The sequence below is a fragment of the Euwallacea fornicatus genome, chromosome 35, assembly GCF_040115645.1.
Source record: "Euwallacea fornicatus isolate EFF26 chromosome 35, ASM4011564v1, whole genome shotgun sequence".
NCBI classification, from domain to species: domain Eukaryota; kingdom Metazoa; phylum Arthropoda; class Insecta; order Coleoptera; family Curculionidae; genus Euwallacea; species Euwallacea fornicatus.
This window is the reverse complement of record NC_089575.1, coordinates 1,464,354-1,483,141: the sequence shown is the minus strand read 5'-3', so window position 1 is coordinate 1,483,141 and position 18,788 is coordinate 1,464,354. Positions and strand designations below refer to the sequence as shown.

Below are 18,788 nucleotides of genomic sequence, written 5' to 3'. Positions count from 1 at the left end.
ATGTAAGACAGAGGCAGCTCATACCTTCATTGCGTAATGAAAACAATTACGTCGAATGTAACCAGCTTTCGCCGAAACTACTTATGAAGAAGTTTGTGGTTATGTTTGTTGTTTATTGTTTTATCTGATTTCATATTTTGTGTTTTACTCAAATAACAGAAAATAAACTTCGAAATTACGTAGACACACACCTACATTTCAAAGCAGAAGTGTAACCTTCTCAATTCTTTAATAAGTCAACAACATAATTGACTGAAAAAGAAACCACCCAGAACAAACTTAAAACATGGAAGGTGACTTTCAAACACATTTGCTTCCCTTGCAAAGAACCCTCCAGGCAACGGGTAAATTGTTGTTCTTAATTTTTTGTTTTATATTAATAATAATGCCTCGCATCTACTCTCGATGTCATATAATTTGCTATTACTGCGACTTACGAGACCCTACTTAAAATCAGTGCCCGCAAACATAAAGGCATTAGATGCAAGGATAAGAAATAAAATTTGCGTATATATTTATTCAGCAAAGAAGTCTTTTTCGGTAATTTAAACTTGAATGTAAACTTACAACATGATATTGGGTAGATTTAACTTAATGTGTTTTATTCCTCTGAGGGGCATTAATATTTATATGTAGAAAAGCATGTGAAATTCTGCAAAAATTTGCTTTCCTCTTTAGACATCGATTGTTATTTTTTCAGAAACAAGCCTTCAGATTTATTTAACTGTCAGATTATTTTTGAGATGCTGAGTTTGATGTCTAAGCAGTTAAAGGAATTATTAAAAATTATTTTAAGTCAAGAACCCAATTTTATATATAATTATGATTAGACTTTCAGTGGCTCAATTGTTCTTTTTGCATTAGAAGGAGCAGGAATCACTATGGATCATAATAAATATTCTTTGGAAATTCTTATTCAGGATGCTATACAGTCAAATTAGTTTTAAATTGAGCATTAATAATCAAAATTTCTTTCTGAAGGATTAAGAATTTAGGGCATATTTACATTTCAGAGCAAAGAGGGTTTTGGTAATCTGTAACGTTTTTGTGAAGAATGTCAAGCCTGATAAGATGTCACAATCAGACCAATGCAAATCTATCAATGCTTTTATTACGAAGTGACAAATTACTTACAGAAGCCAGATGCAGTTGTTGCCTTAATTAGTGGGCTCCATTAAAAGAAATAATGATTCTTAGAAATGGAGTGTAGCGTTTCAATTTAATTCAAATATATTAGCCTTTGGTTGACTTGATTTCAAAGGAAGAACTCACATATTTTATTAATAATCATAAGCAGATACATGGTCACTCAATTATGTATACTATTCAATTTTGGCTAGATTAGTGTGGTACAAGTAAATTATTGTATGTAAGGTGACTAAACTTGTAATACCTCAAAATCACAAATAACAATAATTTATGAGAAGGCAGAACAAATATTAAAATGTATGTCAATGAAATGCAAAAATCATTGCTCTTTATGTGAATGGAGAAAAGGTTTGTCTTTATTGGTAAAAAAAAACTGCTATAAAGACCAATAATTTATTCATTAACAAATCCCCAAATTTAATCCTTCTTTTAGACACATGGAGATTCAAATCTGAAAGGAATATCTCTGAATTTAATTATACAGCATTGGGTCACACATACACACACACTCCAAAACCTATATTACGCAATAACAACAATAATTATTGAAATGTGCACTTATAGCCGTTGCTAACCCTCCCAGCTGATGGATGGATTTGAAAGTAAATATTGAGAAGTTCTTGGTCGCCAGCTTCAGTTCAGTATCAGCCAGTGTTCATAAGGTTACATAAAGTAAGACAAGGTATGGGTATGTATAGCACAGTAGTCTGTTGATTGACAGATGGTCTTTTTAAGATTATTCTTTATTTAATATTGAGAATCAATGTGAGAGTATACGATGTATAAGGGTATGTTTTAGTTCAACTTTGTGGTTCGTTTTTGGATTTTTATCGCAACGAATTTGAAGTTTTTTAGGCAACGACAGACATACGAGCTTCAAATAGCAAATATTTGATAAATTCCAACTAGAATCTAATAAATTTTTTGCAAAAAACTAAATATTAATTATACACAATTACAGTACAAATCGCTTCACAAATATTTCATCAAACAGCAATTATTCCAAACCTTGCCGCCTTTAATGCTGAGCTAGCGATAATGCTTCAAGAAAATTGTACATTATCCCATCAGTGATAGAAATATCACTTTACATTGTGACAAGTGCCTTCTGTACATGTTTTTACCTCCATAAATTCATTACACTTCATTTATTGTGAAGGGTTTATTTGCGTTGATACGCGGAAAAAATGACAATTCAAAGTTAACAGTCCTTGACCATTGTCCACTCCTAGCTTGATCTAACTATTAAATTATTTCCAAGGCGAGATTGATGGCTAAGTAATTGTTCCTATTAGTGTCTATATGTGTCCACTCTCCATTTGTATATCTTTTTGTTTTGCTAAAAATGGTAATGATCCTTGTGGCTTCCTCGTTCATCAATCGGCATACACAGCAGATTTATTGCTGCTGCTGCAAGATGCGTTGACACAAAACTATATAAATATTTTAGGGTGCAGGTACATGCTTTTTTTATGCATATCCGGTTATTATGACTTGAAAAATGTAATAATTAAGCATTTTTTTTAATTATATGCCTTTTAATAAGTTGAGTAATAAATGCTTTTCCATTGCCACTCATATCCTAGGGACTTGTGTGACCTTCGAGCGTTTGTATGCTAATTACCTTAATTTGATCGTAACGAGGATGAGGATTTGGGCACCAAGGTTAGATATTCCAATTATATGCCGCATAATGGTTTCAGGAAGAGATTTCTTCAAATGGATAAATTTCATTCTATCGGCGAAATAGATATTTTTTAGCTGTTGCAACTATGCAAATAAAGTATTACCAAACAAGAAAAATTAAGAAATAGCGTTTATGCTGGTGATTATGGTGTCGTAATCGCCTTATAAGGACTTATATACATCGACATATATAAGATTAATGGTGTGAAATTCCATTAATTAAATAAATGGAAACGTGTTTTAAGGAAACCGAAATGACCAAATTCTTGATCGTCACACTCTTCTCCCTTGTGGCTGCTGCCTGGGGTTACTCGGCAGGGGCTCCCGAAGGGGTTTGTGAAGATATGACCCCAAAGCACCCGGTGGCGCCCCAAAAATCCCCATTTCCCTATAAAGTTACCCTCGATAAGAGTGAGGTGCAGCCTGGTGAAGAAGTATTGATTACAGTCTCAGGACAACCTTTTAAAGGTATAGTAATTTCTTTGCAATAGTATGCCATGTTGGTTTGCAAGTAAATTTCTTTTATAGGATTCTTTGTTCAAGTCAGAGAGTCCGATAAAGCAGTAGGTACCTTCCAGATTCCGGGTAATCACAAGTACATCAAAACAGTGAATTGTTTTGGAACCAAGGGAGTAAGTCGAAAGACGGCAATAAGGAGTTTTATGTTGTTTTTTTTTGTTGTATTATTTAGAGCGCAGCTACGCATAAGAACGCGGTGGACAAGAAGGATGTGGAACTCGTTTGGAAAGCACCAGCAAAGGCTGGCAAATACACTGTTTAGTAAGTATTTAAAAATCTTAAATAACATTTGGTATTGGTTCATTGGTGGAGAGGAGCTTTCAGTTTCATCCAGATTTGACATGTCTTCGTAAAGCGCCTAGTCGCTTCATGGATTTTAGAACCGTCCGCTTTGAGCATTCTGCGAAATAAATATTTCCCCTGCTGTGGACACGCAGTATTCACATCGGTTTAGTTTTTGTTTAATATCAGAGAGCCTCCGTTTTTCAATGGAAGTGATCTGATATCCAGCCAGTTTTGTATCTTTACGGTTCTATTTGTTTTTGACGTTAAATCTGCAATTATTCACGAGATGTGGTCGTTTTCCTGCGATGTTCCGTAAAATGTGTAAGTTTTCGAAACGTTTGCGGAACACTTGTTTTAACATCGATTTGAATACGAAAATAAATTAATAATTTCACATCACTCAATGATAAATTCAACTGTATTTGTGAATTTTTTTACAGTGCCACTGTGGCCCTGGACGGAGGTACCTTCTGGGTGGCCAAGCCAAGTGGAATTATCAAAGTGGCTTAAATAAAGCTCCATTCTAGTTTCAATTGGTGCTGAACCATGAACTTAAAGGTATATAGAAAGCATATAAATAAATTTTGTGTTTTATGTTAAAGCTTTTATAAAATGTTTAAAAATAAATTTGAACTTTTTTTCAAGTTGCCATTTGATCGAAAATGGAACCCAAATTCACCTGTATAAGTTCCATTCCAAAGAATAATTCCTTATCTCCATAACTGAATAAACACAAAATCAAAGTCTACATGCTCCTCACAACGGTAAGTTTTATTCAATTTCCAATGATCCTTAATCAGGTAAACATTTTCCATATTTCGAAACCTTTAAATTGTTAACTACTCTTGCTAATAAAATAGTGTCACAGACCAAAAAGAAACGACTGCATATCTCAAAACAAGCAGTTGTTGGTTTCGCAATTTACCCTTGCGATTTTCAAGGTACAACGCGAAAATATAACATTAATAAAATAATAAGTCATTATTCACGTCAAACACAACTGAACATCTTGAGACCCTGTCTCTGGTGTGTTCTTAAAGTCATCCCTTGCCCTTAACGTTAAGCTAAGTCTATGGGGTATCACCCATTTCTTCCCAATGGTGCGCCAACATACCATGTTAAAATAAAATTTTATTATAAAAAGTATCGATTGTTATACATTATTAATCTTGAATATTTTATATATAGGTATCACCAGTTCAAATAGAACCATAGGGATTGTGCAAGTGGGAGAAAAGGCGCACAAAGTTTAATATGTCTTTAACAAATACTAATGAAGTACCACAAATGCAGAGAAAAACGATATTAATCTAAACATCGAAGTTGGCACGCCCACCGGACTGACTGTGCCCATTTCGTTCGTTTTTGTCGAAAGTATATTGAATCTTGTGCCGTTTTTCTTACCATGTGCACAATTCCCATGTTTCCACTTGAACTGGTGATACCTGTATCTCAGCCATAAAATTAAAATTTTATATTCGTTATACACTTGATGTGATACTGCGAATTTTGATGTTAAAATTGCAATAATTTGAACTCAAAATATTTTCATATGTTCATACTTATAAAATAAATAATTACTCACACTATTTTACTTAAAAATATAAATTTGGCTTTTGGTATATATTTATACCTTTCTGAGAATGGCAATACTTGCTGTTTGGTAAAATACTATATTACATACCAGCAATAAAAAAAGTGGTTGGTTTTCGCACCAATATTCTAATAAAATTTCGGTTTTCATTGCTCAATGTAAAATTTGTTGAACATAGAATATCTTGAATTGGTCACTGTATCCCGACGTGTTAAAAAATGCCTTTCTGGCTACTTTTCATCGTCTGGTTAAGAAATTTTGGACACAAAATTTAAGCCTTAATAATCTAGATGACATAATTATTTCCGCCCCTATTGTTGAAGAGCATCTGGAGGTTTTTCCGATCATTTTAGAACGTCGCAAACACACGAGATTTATCCTGACAAGGGAGAAATATCCTTTCTATCAAAGTACTTAAATTTTTCTGCTATATTTTCACCAAGATCTGGTATTGCGGTGAATCCCGGAAAGGTAAACATAATCATTAAGTCGATCTGAACCAAGTGTCACAAAATTGAGAAAAATTACAATTGGTATGACCACTTGGTATTGCGAATTTGTGAAGAAACGTTTTGATGTTGTCACTCCATTGTCTAAGTTTGAATCCCACGACATGGAGGGAATGATTCCTGTGACAAATTCTTTCAACAGATCAAATATTCGATAATCTATGGTATTTCGGATTTGTCAAAATTTCAATAATGCTTTTAATGTAGAGATAAGTGTTTTTGCACATGTGCTGGGAGCAGTATAGACTGGACACTTAGATGATGAATAAAATATATTTTGCTTTTTATCTAAAATTCCTAATAGAGCTGAGCAAAATTATTTCAATATGTCTCGCTCTTCTATTCGCTGTTGAGAAATTGCGTTGTTATTTTGAACTTTTTAAGTTGGTTAATTTAATTCCCAGTCATGCATTTAAGTACCACCCACTTTTTAAAAATTATATCTGTTTGTATGAAGATTTATTATAAGTCTTTAAACAAAAACTTGCATTCTTTGTTTTGTTATTACCTTTGGGATGATATGAGTAAACTTTAACTCACATCACTTAAGTTAACTTTAAGGGAAAGGAGCATATGCCACTTAATCATAAAATACATTTCAACAGAACTTCCACCTGTTTCCACACTCATTACAGAGGACAAAGGTTGTCATAGGTTCATCAGAGGACCGGGTTTGCAGTTGATTGTATGTGCAATTGCGCTTCTTGCATTTACCACACTTCAACATGTCCGTTTTCGTACCTGTTTTGAACAGGTCTCTTAGAAAAATTCTCAATAAAAATGAAAAGCTTACCCTGAGCAGTAGCCAACTGCGCGTCATTTATAGCCTCCTTATTAAACTTCTCCCTTAACTGCTTCACTTCGTCATTTGCCATTTCTTCAGCAGTCATTACAGCCAACCTAAGAAAGAAAAGTCCAGTCATGTTCTGTGACAAGATCAACTTAGGGAATAATTGTTTAGTTTCTAAATATTGGCATATTTACCTTTGTGCACTGATAGCCCCTATTCTGAAATTGGTTCTCAATGTGGGATTTTTCACATCCTTTAAATTAGCAATTCTGGACCGGACCCTGTTCTTATATTTCATGTCTGTGTTTTTGAATTCCTGGAAAATAGCCTCCTCCAGTTCTTCTGCCAGTTCTTCAGCACTTGCACAGCCTAATTCACCCAACAATTATCTTCCAAATCTTTTAAGAATCATCAAATTACCTTCAAAATCCTCCTTGTTGGAGTCAGTTTTTAGTGCACTTGCCAACATTTCCCTGCACTTCAATCTTACACTGTTTGTAGTAACGCTAGTGGGGGGAAAGCTGGTAGGAAGCTTTTTATCCTTTTCTTTGTCTTCCTTCTTGGACTTGTCCTCCTTTCTTTTCTCTTCCTTCTTTGAGTCTTTACTGTCTGATGAACTGGATACTTTACTGCTACTGTCAGAGTTACTTAAGAATTTCTTCCAGTTTTTAATGAGAGTTTTTGCCAAAGCTATTACTTCATCGTCTTTGCTGGACTTCCGAAGGGCATTTACTGTCATTCCTATACGAGTTTTTGTCAAAACATCCAAATTTATTTTGAGGTTTTGAAGCTCTTGAAGGAGATCCAGAGCTTGCTCTTGTCCCTAATGATTAATTAAATAGGAGTATATAAGCATTATTTAGTCAAAATGATTTTTTTAGTTTAGTAAAGGACAACGATAAAAGACTTGCATAAGTACTAGTTCTAAAAATAACTAAACGGGAATTTCTTAATTTTTCATGAGTATTGCAGACCTACAAAAACATTGGAGAAACCTACACTGCCATCATCAGAAGTCATTTTGCTCAGTTTTTTCTGGATTCTCATGACCTCCTCCTCGACACTCATATTTGCCTGGTTGCGACACCGCTTTCTTACTCAATTAATTGACTTTTGGAGGTGAAATTAGGTAAAGTTGTCTATTTTTTCTTCTAGATAAACCGCTGAAAACCAGAAACCTGTCTGGAAGAAAATGGCATTTATTTAACGATTTGCTAAGTACTGCGACTGCGCATCGCCGCATTTTTTTTAATTTGACAGGTAACTTAGACTTTTTGATTATATAATCACTTTTCCGGTATGCTGTTTTTGAGAAGACTTGCTGTCTTTGTTAGACACTGTTAAATATGAGCAGATAGTCAGATCTGTTCAAATTTTTAAATTTATGATGATATTAATTAGTTATTGAAATATGTTGTAAATATAGAGCTGGCAACTATGTGCATTGTTGCCAATTAGTAATTCTTCCTATTTATTCCAATGCCATTCTACCTACTTGCACACATTAATCAGATTTTATCATCAAACTGGGTTATATTTTCATAAAACACATAAAGTTGCTTTTAAAATTTTCGTAAGTTATTTTATTTTCAGAAACAATGCAAAGCTAAAAAATTATCGGAATAAGGCTCAGCTCGTAAATCTCTTCTCTTAATATGAAAAACATACATTTAGGATTTTCTTAATAGAAAGCTTTTCTTTTGTTTAGATATGTATTTATCTTTTTAATTTGATGATGAGTATCCTATATGAATGAAAGTTAGTAAGGCCAACGTATTCTACGTCACTTAATCTGGCGCATGGTATTTTCATTTTACTGCGTTAAATTTGCTAATTAAGAATACACTTGAAAAATGTCGAAAATTAATAATGATAAAATTAGAATACCATTTTCACTTAAGTACTATAAGTTTGCATAAGAATAAAAAAATAATAGTTTTAATTTAATTCCAAAATTTAAAATTCTGAGAAATTGCGTTGTTTATGGTTTTGTGGTGTTGCCATGCACTGCAATTCGTATCGTTGAAATAGGTTGTCACTTTTTGATAACTTTTTTGACGTTAGACCTGTCCAAATATCATCTGATTTCCTACGTCAAATAAAATAGTAAATAAAGGGATAAGAATAAAATAAATTGTAGATAAAATCAAATTAAACATAAAATATACATATTTCGGAACAATTCAGTTACAGTTTGTTAAGCCAAGTCAATTTTAAAGACTAAAATATGGATTTCATAGTTACAAATATGCCTGAAAAACGAACTATAATTCATCAAAGTAGATCACTATTCACTTTTTGAGACTTCCATCTAATTGAATGGAGGTGTTGAAAGGCCTGTGAGGACAATGGAGGGTCCTAATGAACGCCTAATGAAGGCTATTTTTGACACTGACCAAAATATTATCACCCTGACTTTAAACAGTGGTAAGTTAATGAAACATGTCCCTGCTGATCCTGAGCAGCTAAACGCATTTGTATTAATATACCCTTTTTTCATTGTGTATTTTTTTTAAAATTAAACTAAACTCGTTAAACTAACTAAACCCGCACCGTTGAGACTCATACTTAAACAATAGTGGCTATCCATAAAGATACTTTTCAACCATCTGCTAACTAATACTGATATATCTGTTACAGACATTCATATCAACAAAATATGCAGGAATGGAATGACACTAATAGGTGCCGCGGCTCAAACTGGAAATTTACCTCTTTTAAAATTACTCATAGACTTTCACAACAACAAAAATATTCCTATTAATTCCTTAGAAAATAGAAATAAACCACAATATTTGCATTTAGATGGTAACATCCCAAAAAGGTACAACATAGGGTAAGTTTGTAATGTGAATTTAGTATTTCAGACTTTCAAGTTTTTAAAAATTATAGATATTTTGTTGTAACGCGTGAAGAAGAAAATGAGTTTGGTGACGGTCCCACTCCTGAGGGAATGGAAGGGTTGGAATGGGATCTTGAAGTTAATGATGCTGATAATTTTAATACAGGTCAGTTCAGTACTTTTAATGCTAAAATATACTCTTAAAAATGAAGTTTTTGCTTACCAAATAGGTCCTACAACTGAAGACAGTACTGTAGATCTTTACAGGTGGTATGCAAGTATTTTAAACCGCACAGCAGTGCTTTTAGATTCCCCTGAAAGGGACTTAAGTCGGCTAGACAAGCATGGCCAAAGTGTGCTACATTATGCTGTCAATTCAGGTCTAAATCTTTCACAATATAATAAATATAAAATTCTATAATAAAATCTTATTTAGGTTCTGTGGATATGATGGAATATTTAATAGAAAACTTTGGAAGAGATTTAAGTGTGAACCAAAATGATGTAAATGGTTATAATTGTCTGCACAAAGCTGCTACAAGGGGTGATCTCCATATGGTTCAGTTTTTGATTAGAAAAAGTGTTAATTTGAATGTGTGTGCAGGTTAGTAATTTAAATTTTCCCATAAATGTGTTTGTGACTTGCGAAGTTGGAATGATTTAGGCCGCCACAGACAAACTCCTTTACATATAGCTGCAAAATTGGGCCATCATTCCATGCTAAAATTACTGATTGAATCAGGTAAGTAATCGTAACGATATAGTCGTTTCAGATATATTAATTTTTGGTGAAATAGGTTGTAATGTAAATACTCTTGATTCGGATGACCGAACAGCGTTGAATTGGGCAGTACGACAGGGTGATGAGGAGGCTGTAAAGATACTGTGTGAGGCCGGTTCTTTGGTTAATAATGAGGAGCCTGGAGAAGTGCTACCTCTAGATTTGGCTGTGTATAATGGAAACTCCCTTGTGGTATATTTTAGTTTAGGAAATATTTAATAAACCTCTCATTGTGTTATGTTAAGGTGAAATTATTACTTCGACATGGGGCAAGAATTATCCCTTCTCACTATTTACTACACAAAGCAGTTACGCAGAATAATCTCGACGTAGTGATGGCTTTAGTAAATGGAGGTGCTATGATCAATACCAGGGATTCCAATGGGTTTACTCCAATTATGATTGCTTGCTCAAGAAAGAACCTGTTAATACTTCAGTAAGGGTTTTCTTGGTTTCAATGCCTGGTGTAAGGAATATAATTTCAGATATTTGATTTACGAAGGCGCAGATGTGAACATTCAAAGTCCCATAGATGGCAAAACAGCATTGCATGTTTGTAGCCAAGACGTGCGATCTGAAGCCACAGTTAATCGGTTAATTGACATTCTTGTGAATAGTGGCGCCAATATGAATGCTACAAGTTACCAGGGCACAGTTTTGTTGCATTCTATAGTCTTAGGTAAGAGGATTAAAAAAAAAAAAAATTGTTTAAAATTTTTCTGTGATATAGAAAATCATTACGCAGCCATGTCGCTAATCAGGCATGGCGCGGATGTCAATATCAGAGACGAAAGAGTGTGTTGGGATGTATTAAGCGTCTCTCAACGTTATGGAACTTTGGAGTTATGTAAAGCCACAATTTTCGCTGGATTTGAGGTAAAGATTATTGGATTACTTGAATGTATTATTGTTGATCTTGTGGGTTTAAGTTAAAAAACATGTCTCACGATCCAAAGAAACTAAGGAAAGGCCCTGGGGATGAAACATACGACTTCATCATGCAAACGAAGACCAATCCACTGAGCCTAAAGGACTTTTGTCGCATAGTTGTGAGGAAAAGCATAGGGTCTGACAGGCTTTTAACTAAAATCAAAACACTGCCTTTACCGACGATGTTGCACAAATATTTGTCTTTAGAGATTCTTGAGTAGGAGGGTTTTTGTGAAAGTATTTGGTGATCTCATTTATGTTTAGAGTTTTCAAGTCATTTTCTTAGCAGTTTCAAGGTAAGTATGATTTAATTAATTTTGTAAGTGGTGATGTTGCTGAAAATTAAATCAGCGAACTCTACTAGTCATTTTCTTAGTTACTATCACAATTAATTTAGATATTATTTAATAGTTTAATTTATTTTAAGTGAAAGCTAAATTAGAATTGTCTATTTGGGGCTATTGGGTCAAATAAAGCAAATGGTTATAATGCATTTATAAACTTGACCAATTTAGAGACTATTTTATGTTTATAAAAATTAATGAAGAGTACAATTTTTCTAATTTTTAGAATATGGCACAATTTTTTAATTAACTTACGTAGAATAGAAATAAACGATGAAAAAATTAAAACAGTTAATACGAGTTTTTGTTAGTGATTCTCCAATAACTAATAATTGCATGTTACTTATTTGTTACGAGAGAGAGAAGTATAGGACCATACTGTCTAATTGAAAAAAACATAACTTAGAAATCCCACAATTTTTTTAGGATTCCCTACATATTTCCAATAACATGAATTAACATGAAAACGAAAAGTATTTGCAACTTCATATTAGTGGAGAAAATAAAACAGGTAAAAATTGTCAATAATTGAGCTTTTTTGATAAGATACTCAGAATATATTTGACATCGAAATTTAATCTCACAAATTAATAAAGCAAAACCAAGTTATTCACGAAAAATTGTTGGTCTGTTTCCTTTGTTATCAGCTACATTTTTTAAATGAGGAAATTGAGACGCAATTAACATGTAAATATCTCTGTTTCCTCCCTCGCATGCTCGATGTAGAGCCGTCTTTCCATCACTATCTTGCAGTGTTCCATCGGCTTTCATAGATAGCAGGAAACTTACCACAGAGCTTTTTCCTTATAAGAATAAATAAATAGATTTATAATATGTACATACAGGATGTTTCAGAACTATGGGATCAAACTGTTAGGGATTGTTCAGTGCAACAATAGAAGACTTCTGAGTAAATGAACCCGTGTCCGTAAATATCTCCCTAAGGTGTTACGGCCTTATGATGCTTTAAACAGTTGTGCAAAAATGTTTTTAATGAATTTTAGTGTGTTTCATTTCAAATTATTTGCAGAAAATAACGCTACAGTAATTGTTAAAGCGTCGTCCTTGAACTTCAGTGCACCTGTTTAAGCGACGTAAATGGTTTCTGCCGACTTGGCAAAAAAATTTGATAATCATTTTGAAGGACTTCAAATGCCGCAGCGATTCGTGCAATCAAGTTTTGCTGTTTCCTCTTGCTTTTTATAAATCAGAGAGTTTACTTGTCCCCACAGAAATACATCTAAAGGTGTTAAATCGAATGACTTAAGAGACCACGGAACTGGACTACCTTTACTGATTCAATGTTGTCTGAACTTACGATCCAAAAATCGGCTGGAGTCAACTCTTGGAGTTTTTCTAAAGGGTATGAATAAAGTTGTTATTCGGGTAATATCTACCAAATGGAAACGTGAATTGCCTCCGTATCCTGTGCAAGTCGACAAGTGCTATTCAAAGGTTCGTCTGCAACTCGGCGAGGAACTTCCCTTGGTTCTCAGTCTCGGTAAGTCGTCGATAAATTGCAATAAACTTTTTGTCCCCAAGATGTTGCTTTGCGGGGTAGCGTTGCAGTCTGTAACTCCATACGTCAGATGCATATCTGCAAGTTCTTGACTCGGATAGTTCTCTGTAAAGGCCGATTACTCTGCGAACTTTTTAAAATTTTCAAAGTCAACAAGTGAACGTGTTAAACTAATGATCAATAATTTCTGTTATCAGTCTTGACTAAAATAAACATTTAGCAATAAGTACTAAACCGGTGCTTTCAAGTTCGAGGATGACATTTTCAACAATTTCTGTAATGTTATTTTGTACATAACTGTTTTAAAACATCGTAAGGCTATAGCGCTGTGGAGGAGACATTTGCGGGCATGAGTTTTTATACTCGGATGTGTTGTATTGTTGCACTGAACAGTTTCTAGTTGTTTGATATATGTATGGATATATCAAAATTTCTTAATAGTCTTGAACTTATCACAATGAGAGAAACTATATGTAACAATTGCAAACAATACAAGCCTCGTTGTGTAAAAATGTTGGACGAAAAAATGAGTTAAAAAAAACTTATTTGATAAAAGGTGTTGGTTTTGATAAATTTTGTTACTTGGTAAAATTATGGCACTTAGTTCTGGGACACCCTGTATATACATATGTATACAATATATGTGTTTGTTTATATACATTATAGGATAAATATATGAGCATTACCTGCAGAAGCAGCTCTATGAAGAGCAGTAGCCCGCCCCGCTCTGGTAACACTATTCACAGCCGCTCCGTTTTTAACTAAATAGCGGCAAATGTCCAAGTGGCCATTTCTGGCTGCATAATGCAACGCCGTGTATCCTGAAGTTTAATTAAAAAATAAAACTGTTGTGTCTGATCCAGACTAAATGAGCGAACATGAGCAGCAACGTCAAAATACAATATGCACGTAATTCTTTTTGTTTTTGCTTGCTCATTTGATTGGAACATGTCTTTACCTGCAGAATCCCGCTGATCAACTGCGCACTTTCCACTTTCCACTACTTTATGGACTTTCTCAGACTCTCCACACTGGGCAGCGCTCCATATACCTCGCTCGAATTCCATTTCGTCTAGAGATTGAACAGCTGTGTGACCTGTGCATTTGTACCCATGTTCTTGTGTGTTACAAGGATGTTCCATTGTGAGAAGATAACTGTGTGTGATTTAAGTCTTTTATTGCACTTAGAATTTTGGTAAGTACACTTAGAAAAACAACACTCCTAAATAATTGTCTGTGGTGAGTCCCAATAATTGTAATAAATTACTGCAATGGTTTTAATCCCTATTTGAAATAAATACAAATTTAATACAATTCACACTAATAAACTCAGAAAATAAAGTGTATATATAAAACTACATAAATTGTTTTAAGATTAATTCGGCTGAAAGTAAATTAAAGTCCTTTAAATATCGCGCTGCATGGTCCAAATAACCTCAGCTTCCCCAGTGGTCGCAACCACTCTATATCCCAATTGCCCAAGAGCATTAACTACATCTAATGGACAAGCTTTCAACAGAACTCCATTAATAATCTCTTTTCGGTAGTCAGAAAATCTCTTGACCAGTGCTTTGATTTCATCATTATTCAGGCCAAATACTGCACTATCAGAAGCGTGAATTGAAGCCTTTACAGCTACATATGCGTAAGTTCCTGAGGACATTAGCAAACTAGCAGGTATTTCCATGATTAAAGTACAAAAATAGATTTCAAAGCTGAGGCAATAAGGTGAGTTGTGGTAATTTGACACTTCTTTCTCTCAATCTTATTGAACTTTACTCAAACTTCTCCTTTCTCTAATAGAGCTTTTTCAGTGTCTTTTATTGGTGACACAGTTGCAGGGTCTGGTTCTGCAAATTCTCTTCTCATAGTCCACATATATTCATTATAATCTTGTTTCACGCTTGTACTTGACGATGCAACAACTGTGTAACCTAAAATCATTATGTTTTGGCTAAGGATATGTTTTAACCTTTTCTTTACCTAGCACTTCCAAGGCTGTTAAAATGACACAGGGATGCTGCATATAAACAATAGTGGAATCGTCACAGTAGCCTCCTGAAGCAAACCGATTTAACTGCTCAATATCAGCAGCTTTGAGCCCTGAAACCAGTACTCTCCAAGGATACCTCTGTCCATAAGCAGCTAAGTTGCCGCGAACTAAAATGTAGGGCATTGGGAAAAATACCTGATATGCTTTTATCAGGGGATCTTATCAGTTAATTTCGAATGTTTTGATTAAGCTATGATGAACTAAACTACATAAATATGCACAGGTGTTCTACATTGCCACTCAAGACAGAACTAAACAGGTTTTGTGGGTTTATCACCCTGGAAAATGTTTGTGTAACCGCCCAAGTTTTATTTCTATTTTTTTACTGGAAAAATGCAAATTTCGCTTAATGTTTATTGATTTGTAAGAAAATTGTTTTGACAGTTTAGGGATTTCCTTGGTTATGTATGGAAAGGTCGTTGATGATAAAGAGAAATATTTTATCAAATTTTTGGAATTCAGAAGAATCAGTTCTAGTTAATAACTTACAATTCAAAGTTACAAACGTACGCTTCTTCTGTAAGGAGATTTTGCACTTCAAACAGTATTTATATATTAATTATATGAGTAAAATTAAAGTAGTTCGATTGAAGTAAACAAATTAATAATAATTATCCTAGTAGGTAATCATTTAATAAGCCGCGAAGTTAAAGACGGCAACATCATATTTTGTATACTGAATTTTCAAAACTCACGAACGTGAATTATAAATTTGCGAAAATAACTGAATAAAATGGCCGCTGGTTCTGTCAATTTTAAATTTCGTTGCTGCCATATTTTCAGTTTGCGGGCTTTTAAATACCATAAATACACTTCCCATGTACGTGTTATGTTAGTTGTTTAAAATACGCAAAATTAAATTTCTTTTACTGTATGTCTATCCAGAATGGTTCTTCATATTTTATTTGTGCCCAAAGAGTTTAAGTTACCTCTTCAACATGTTTCATTAATTGATTAAATTCGCACTCGTAAAATAACTTTGTTCTAATCAAGAGCAGTAACAAGAAATTAAGTCTCACTGATTTAGAAAATAGCCAATACAAGTATTTCGATGAGATGGAGGTTCCCGCTTCTTGTACCCATCAAAATATGGGGATGGACAAATTTTGCAATTCGGATCTTACCAGCGTAACACCGGCTCCGGCGTGAATCAGAAATTTGCGTAAGGAAGGTGTTTCAGAGGCATATACAAATTGCGGACGCGTATTTCTGACTTTGCCGTGTATTTTTGTTTTATTTCAGTGGAAAATGCAGTATACTTGTTGCCATACATCAGTACTTCGATTATTTCATATTCATTTAAAAAGTAATGAACAGGAAACGTTTCTACATGATTCTTAATGTACAAAAATTAACAGAGTATGGTAAGTTTTATAATTCTCCTTTGAATGTCTTCGAGAATCATTAGGGTACAAGACAATTTTGCGCAAAAAAATTAAATGAAAATTGAGGAGCTCCGATTTCAACGATTTTGGCTACGCAATGCATGTACGATACAGCGTTAGTATATTGAACGTCGAATTCTGGCATTATCCGTTATTAACGTATCTAGTATGATAAAAAGCAATTTTCTTTGAAATACATTTTACTCCCAGCAGCCATTTTGAAAGCATTTTCAAACATCAACGCTTTAAATCTAAATTTTAGCGGTTGAAGCGAGTAAGCGGAGTGCTCAGTCCAATATTCAACGTGATTGGTTAATATCGTGATGACTGTGTCGAAATAATTTCTCCGTGGAACGCGTGGCTATGTGACGTGTCAAATTTGACAGTTATTTGCTACAAAACGGGGCCCAATTGCATTATTAGTTCCTGTAACTTTACCGAATTTTTGGTGCGTTGTTAGAAAGAATTTTGTGTTAATAGTGTGAATTTTAGTTATTAAATACCTTAATTATGGTAAGAAATATTTAATTCTTTATATTTTAATTGATCTTATACCGCAAAATTATCAATATGGCACTTGAGCCTGTTTCAACCAACAGATTGCTTTAATTTTTAGGCAAAAATCTCACATATTGTAGAACTTTTCTCGTTTTCAAATTTTGTATATAAGAAAATTTTTCTGTGATTAATACTTAACAATTTTCTCATCTAGCCAGCCCCTGCAAGTGCAACAAGTGTGGGTGCAGGTGGTAGATCCCCCACCAAAGGGGGAGCACCAAGAGCCTCTACAGGGAGCACTGTGAGACAGAGAAAGACTACAACCACCACCACCACCACTGCTCGCAGGAATACAGGTGCTGGCACTGGGGGAATGTGGAGGTTCTACACTGATGACTCTCCTGGCATTAAAGTGTATGTAGTTTGTTAAGTGTGTGGGAAAATAGTATTAAACTGCAGTTTTTATTTGCAGAGGCCCAGTTCCAGTATTAGTAATGTCACTGACATTTATTGCCTCAGTGTTTCTGCTTCATATCTGGGGGAAATACACAAGAGCTTAAGAACAAAACTTTGAAGTCATTCCAAGAATATAGTTTAATATGTTTTGATGATTTCTGTTGTTGCATTTTTGTTCACTCTCTTAATAAGACATTATTATATGTTTCATATTCTAGTAGTTAAGACTGGATAAATACAGTGTTTCTATATTTCAATAAATTATTATGATAATTTTTATATGGTAATATGGTAGTGTGTTTTTTTAATCAATTCGTGAAGAAAAGATTTTTCTTCTACTACAAGGAAGAGTATCAAATACGGACAGAAAAATTTTGATAATATATTAAAAGGCGTTTAATTGCGATTCAGTGGTAGGTAACATGAAGTTGTTATACTTTATAATGATTTAAATACCATCATTCTTATTACTGGATTCCCAGCTGAATGTTATTTGCAGCGTGTGATTTAAAATCCTATCGGTGATGAAAAACGATACCCACGGGGTAACCTCTAGCCGAATATGTGCAAGAATTGTGAGTAACTGTTCCAGATACTTTTCATTTCATATTTTCATATTTACATTTCTTGATTAGCATACAACATATCACATTTTTGTTGAAATCTTATTTAACAGACATTTTCATTTCCACGTTTTCAAAAATAATTATTGACTACTTCAAGAACAATAATTCATTTACTCCACCTCAATATGGTTTTAAAAACAACAGAAGCACGACGAACAAATTTTGTGCGTGACAGGGCCTCTAATTGAGGAATTTCACAGTAGAGACTCTACTCAATATTACTTATGTCAGGACTTATAAAGCCTATTAGTGTTAGAATTTCTAAAATATACCTTTAGCTATTTCATATCTTTGTTACTGGACAGTTGAGAGGAAGGGTCTGCGGTCGGTCGTGTTTTTTGGCGACAGAGCGATCCCTCAGAGTTCTATCCTAAGTCCTATTCTTTTATTTATTCTACATAACTGATTTCCTTAATATGGAACATTTTGAGAAATTTATGCGACGACATAACTATCTTGGTAGTTAAGAATTCTTTAAAAGATTCTATGGGCATTTTTGTAGAGGTTGTGATTGCTTCAGGCTTGATTTTGTTGAAATGAGCATCAGTTTAATAAAAAATAACTTAACTGAAAGAGTGGTGTGTATCTTGTGCGATCTCGAACAGTAACACTTGTGAAATCAACGGACTCTTTGGTATCGAAAAGTATTTGAATGCTTTGTGCAGAATTTTTTTAAAAATCTACACACTCGAGAAATCCCATAGTGTTTTGTGATATCAGATATGCTTATTCTTTACATTGTTTCATTTACATATTTTGTTATCTTGGGCTAAGAACATCCTGCAGGGATATGTAGGGCAATTCTCACTGTAGAAGAGGATT

The 18,788-nt window shown here is 34.0% G+C and overlaps 6 protein-coding genes across 7 annotated transcripts; 3 read left to right on the top strand and 3 right to left on the bottom strand.

Moving 5' to 3' along the window:
• Positions 1–105: 105 nt before the first annotated feature.
• Positions 106–4,283, top strand: l(2)34Fc (lethal (2) 34Fc). Of its 2 annotated transcripts, none has more exons than XM_066299975.1 (6): positions 106–344; positions 1,714–1,831; positions 3,081–3,303; positions 3,364–3,467; positions 3,527–3,615; positions 4,080–4,283. In XM_066299975.1, exons 3-6 carry the CDS (start codon positions 3,090–3,092, stop codon positions 4,147–4,149), a joined length of 477 nt encoding a protein of 158 aa, XP_066156072.1. In that variant the 5' UTR covers positions 106–344; positions 1,714–1,831; positions 3,081–3,089; the 3' UTR covers positions 4,150–4,283. The 2 variants fall into 2 exon arrangements, with proteins under 2 accessions (XP_066156072.1, XP_066156071.1); XM_066299974.1 differs by having other exon boundaries at positions 1,583–1,831.
• Positions 4,284–4,391: 108 nt separating this feature from the next.
• Positions 4,392–7,765, bottom strand: TfIIS (RNA polymerase II elongation factor). The gene is made up of 5 exons (XM_066299966.1): positions 7,532–7,765; positions 6,953–7,355; positions 6,727–6,901; positions 6,536–6,642; positions 4,392–6,483 (listed from the first exon to the last, which is right to left on the bottom strand). Exons 1-5 carry the CDS (start codon positions 7,598–7,600, stop codon positions 6,341–6,343), a joined length of 897 nt encoding a protein of 298 aa, XP_066156063.1. The 5' UTR covers positions 7,601–7,765; the 3' UTR covers positions 4,392–6,340.
• Positions 7,766–8,622: 857 nt separating this feature from the next.
• Positions 8,623–11,724, top strand: LOC136348869 (putative ankyrin repeat protein RF_0381). Its single transcript, XM_066300041.1, has 11 exons — positions 8,623–8,959; positions 9,173–9,368; positions 9,425–9,540; positions 9,605–9,754; positions 9,811–9,978; positions 10,039–10,116; positions 10,172–10,347; positions 10,401–10,591; positions 10,641–10,834; positions 10,886–11,031; positions 11,085–11,724. Exons 1-11 carry the CDS (start codon positions 8,881–8,883, stop codon positions 11,304–11,306), a joined length of 1,716 nt encoding a protein of 571 aa, XP_066156138.1. The 5' UTR covers positions 8,623–8,880; the 3' UTR covers positions 11,307–11,724.
• Positions 11,725–11,817: 93 nt separating this feature from the next.
• On the bottom strand, positions 11,818–14,355 carry LOC136348874 (ankyrin repeat domain-containing protein 39). Its single transcript, XM_066300049.1, has 3 exons — positions 13,907–14,355; positions 13,635–13,769; positions 11,818–12,232 (listed from the first exon to the last, which is right to left on the bottom strand). Exons 1-3 carry the CDS (start codon positions 14,088–14,090, stop codon positions 12,036–12,038), a joined length of 516 nt encoding a protein of 171 aa, XP_066156146.1. The 5' UTR covers positions 14,091–14,355; the 3' UTR covers positions 11,818–12,035.
• A 237-nt stretch (positions 14,356–14,592) lies between these two features.
• Positions 14,593–15,437, bottom strand: LOC136348875 (uncharacterized). Its single transcript, XM_066300051.1, has 2 exons — positions 14,932–15,437; positions 14,593–14,882 (listed from the first exon to the last, which is right to left on the bottom strand). The coding sequence occupies exons 1-2, from the start codon at positions 15,122–15,124 to the stop codon at positions 14,728–14,730; spliced, it is 348 nt and encodes a 115-aa protein (XP_066156148.1). The 5' UTR covers positions 15,125–15,437; the 3' UTR covers positions 14,593–14,727.
• Positions 15,438–16,744: 1,307 nt separating this feature from the next.
• Positions 16,745–17,627, top strand: Sec61beta (Sec61 translocon subunit beta). The gene is made up of 3 exons (XM_066300052.1): positions 16,745–16,899; positions 17,099–17,298; positions 17,357–17,627. The coding sequence occupies exons 1-3, from the start codon at positions 16,897–16,899 to the stop codon at positions 17,442–17,444; spliced, it is 291 nt and encodes a 96-aa protein (XP_066156149.1). The 5' UTR covers positions 16,745–16,896; the 3' UTR covers positions 17,445–17,627.
• The last annotated feature ends 1,161 nt before the right edge of the window (positions 17,628–18,788 follow it).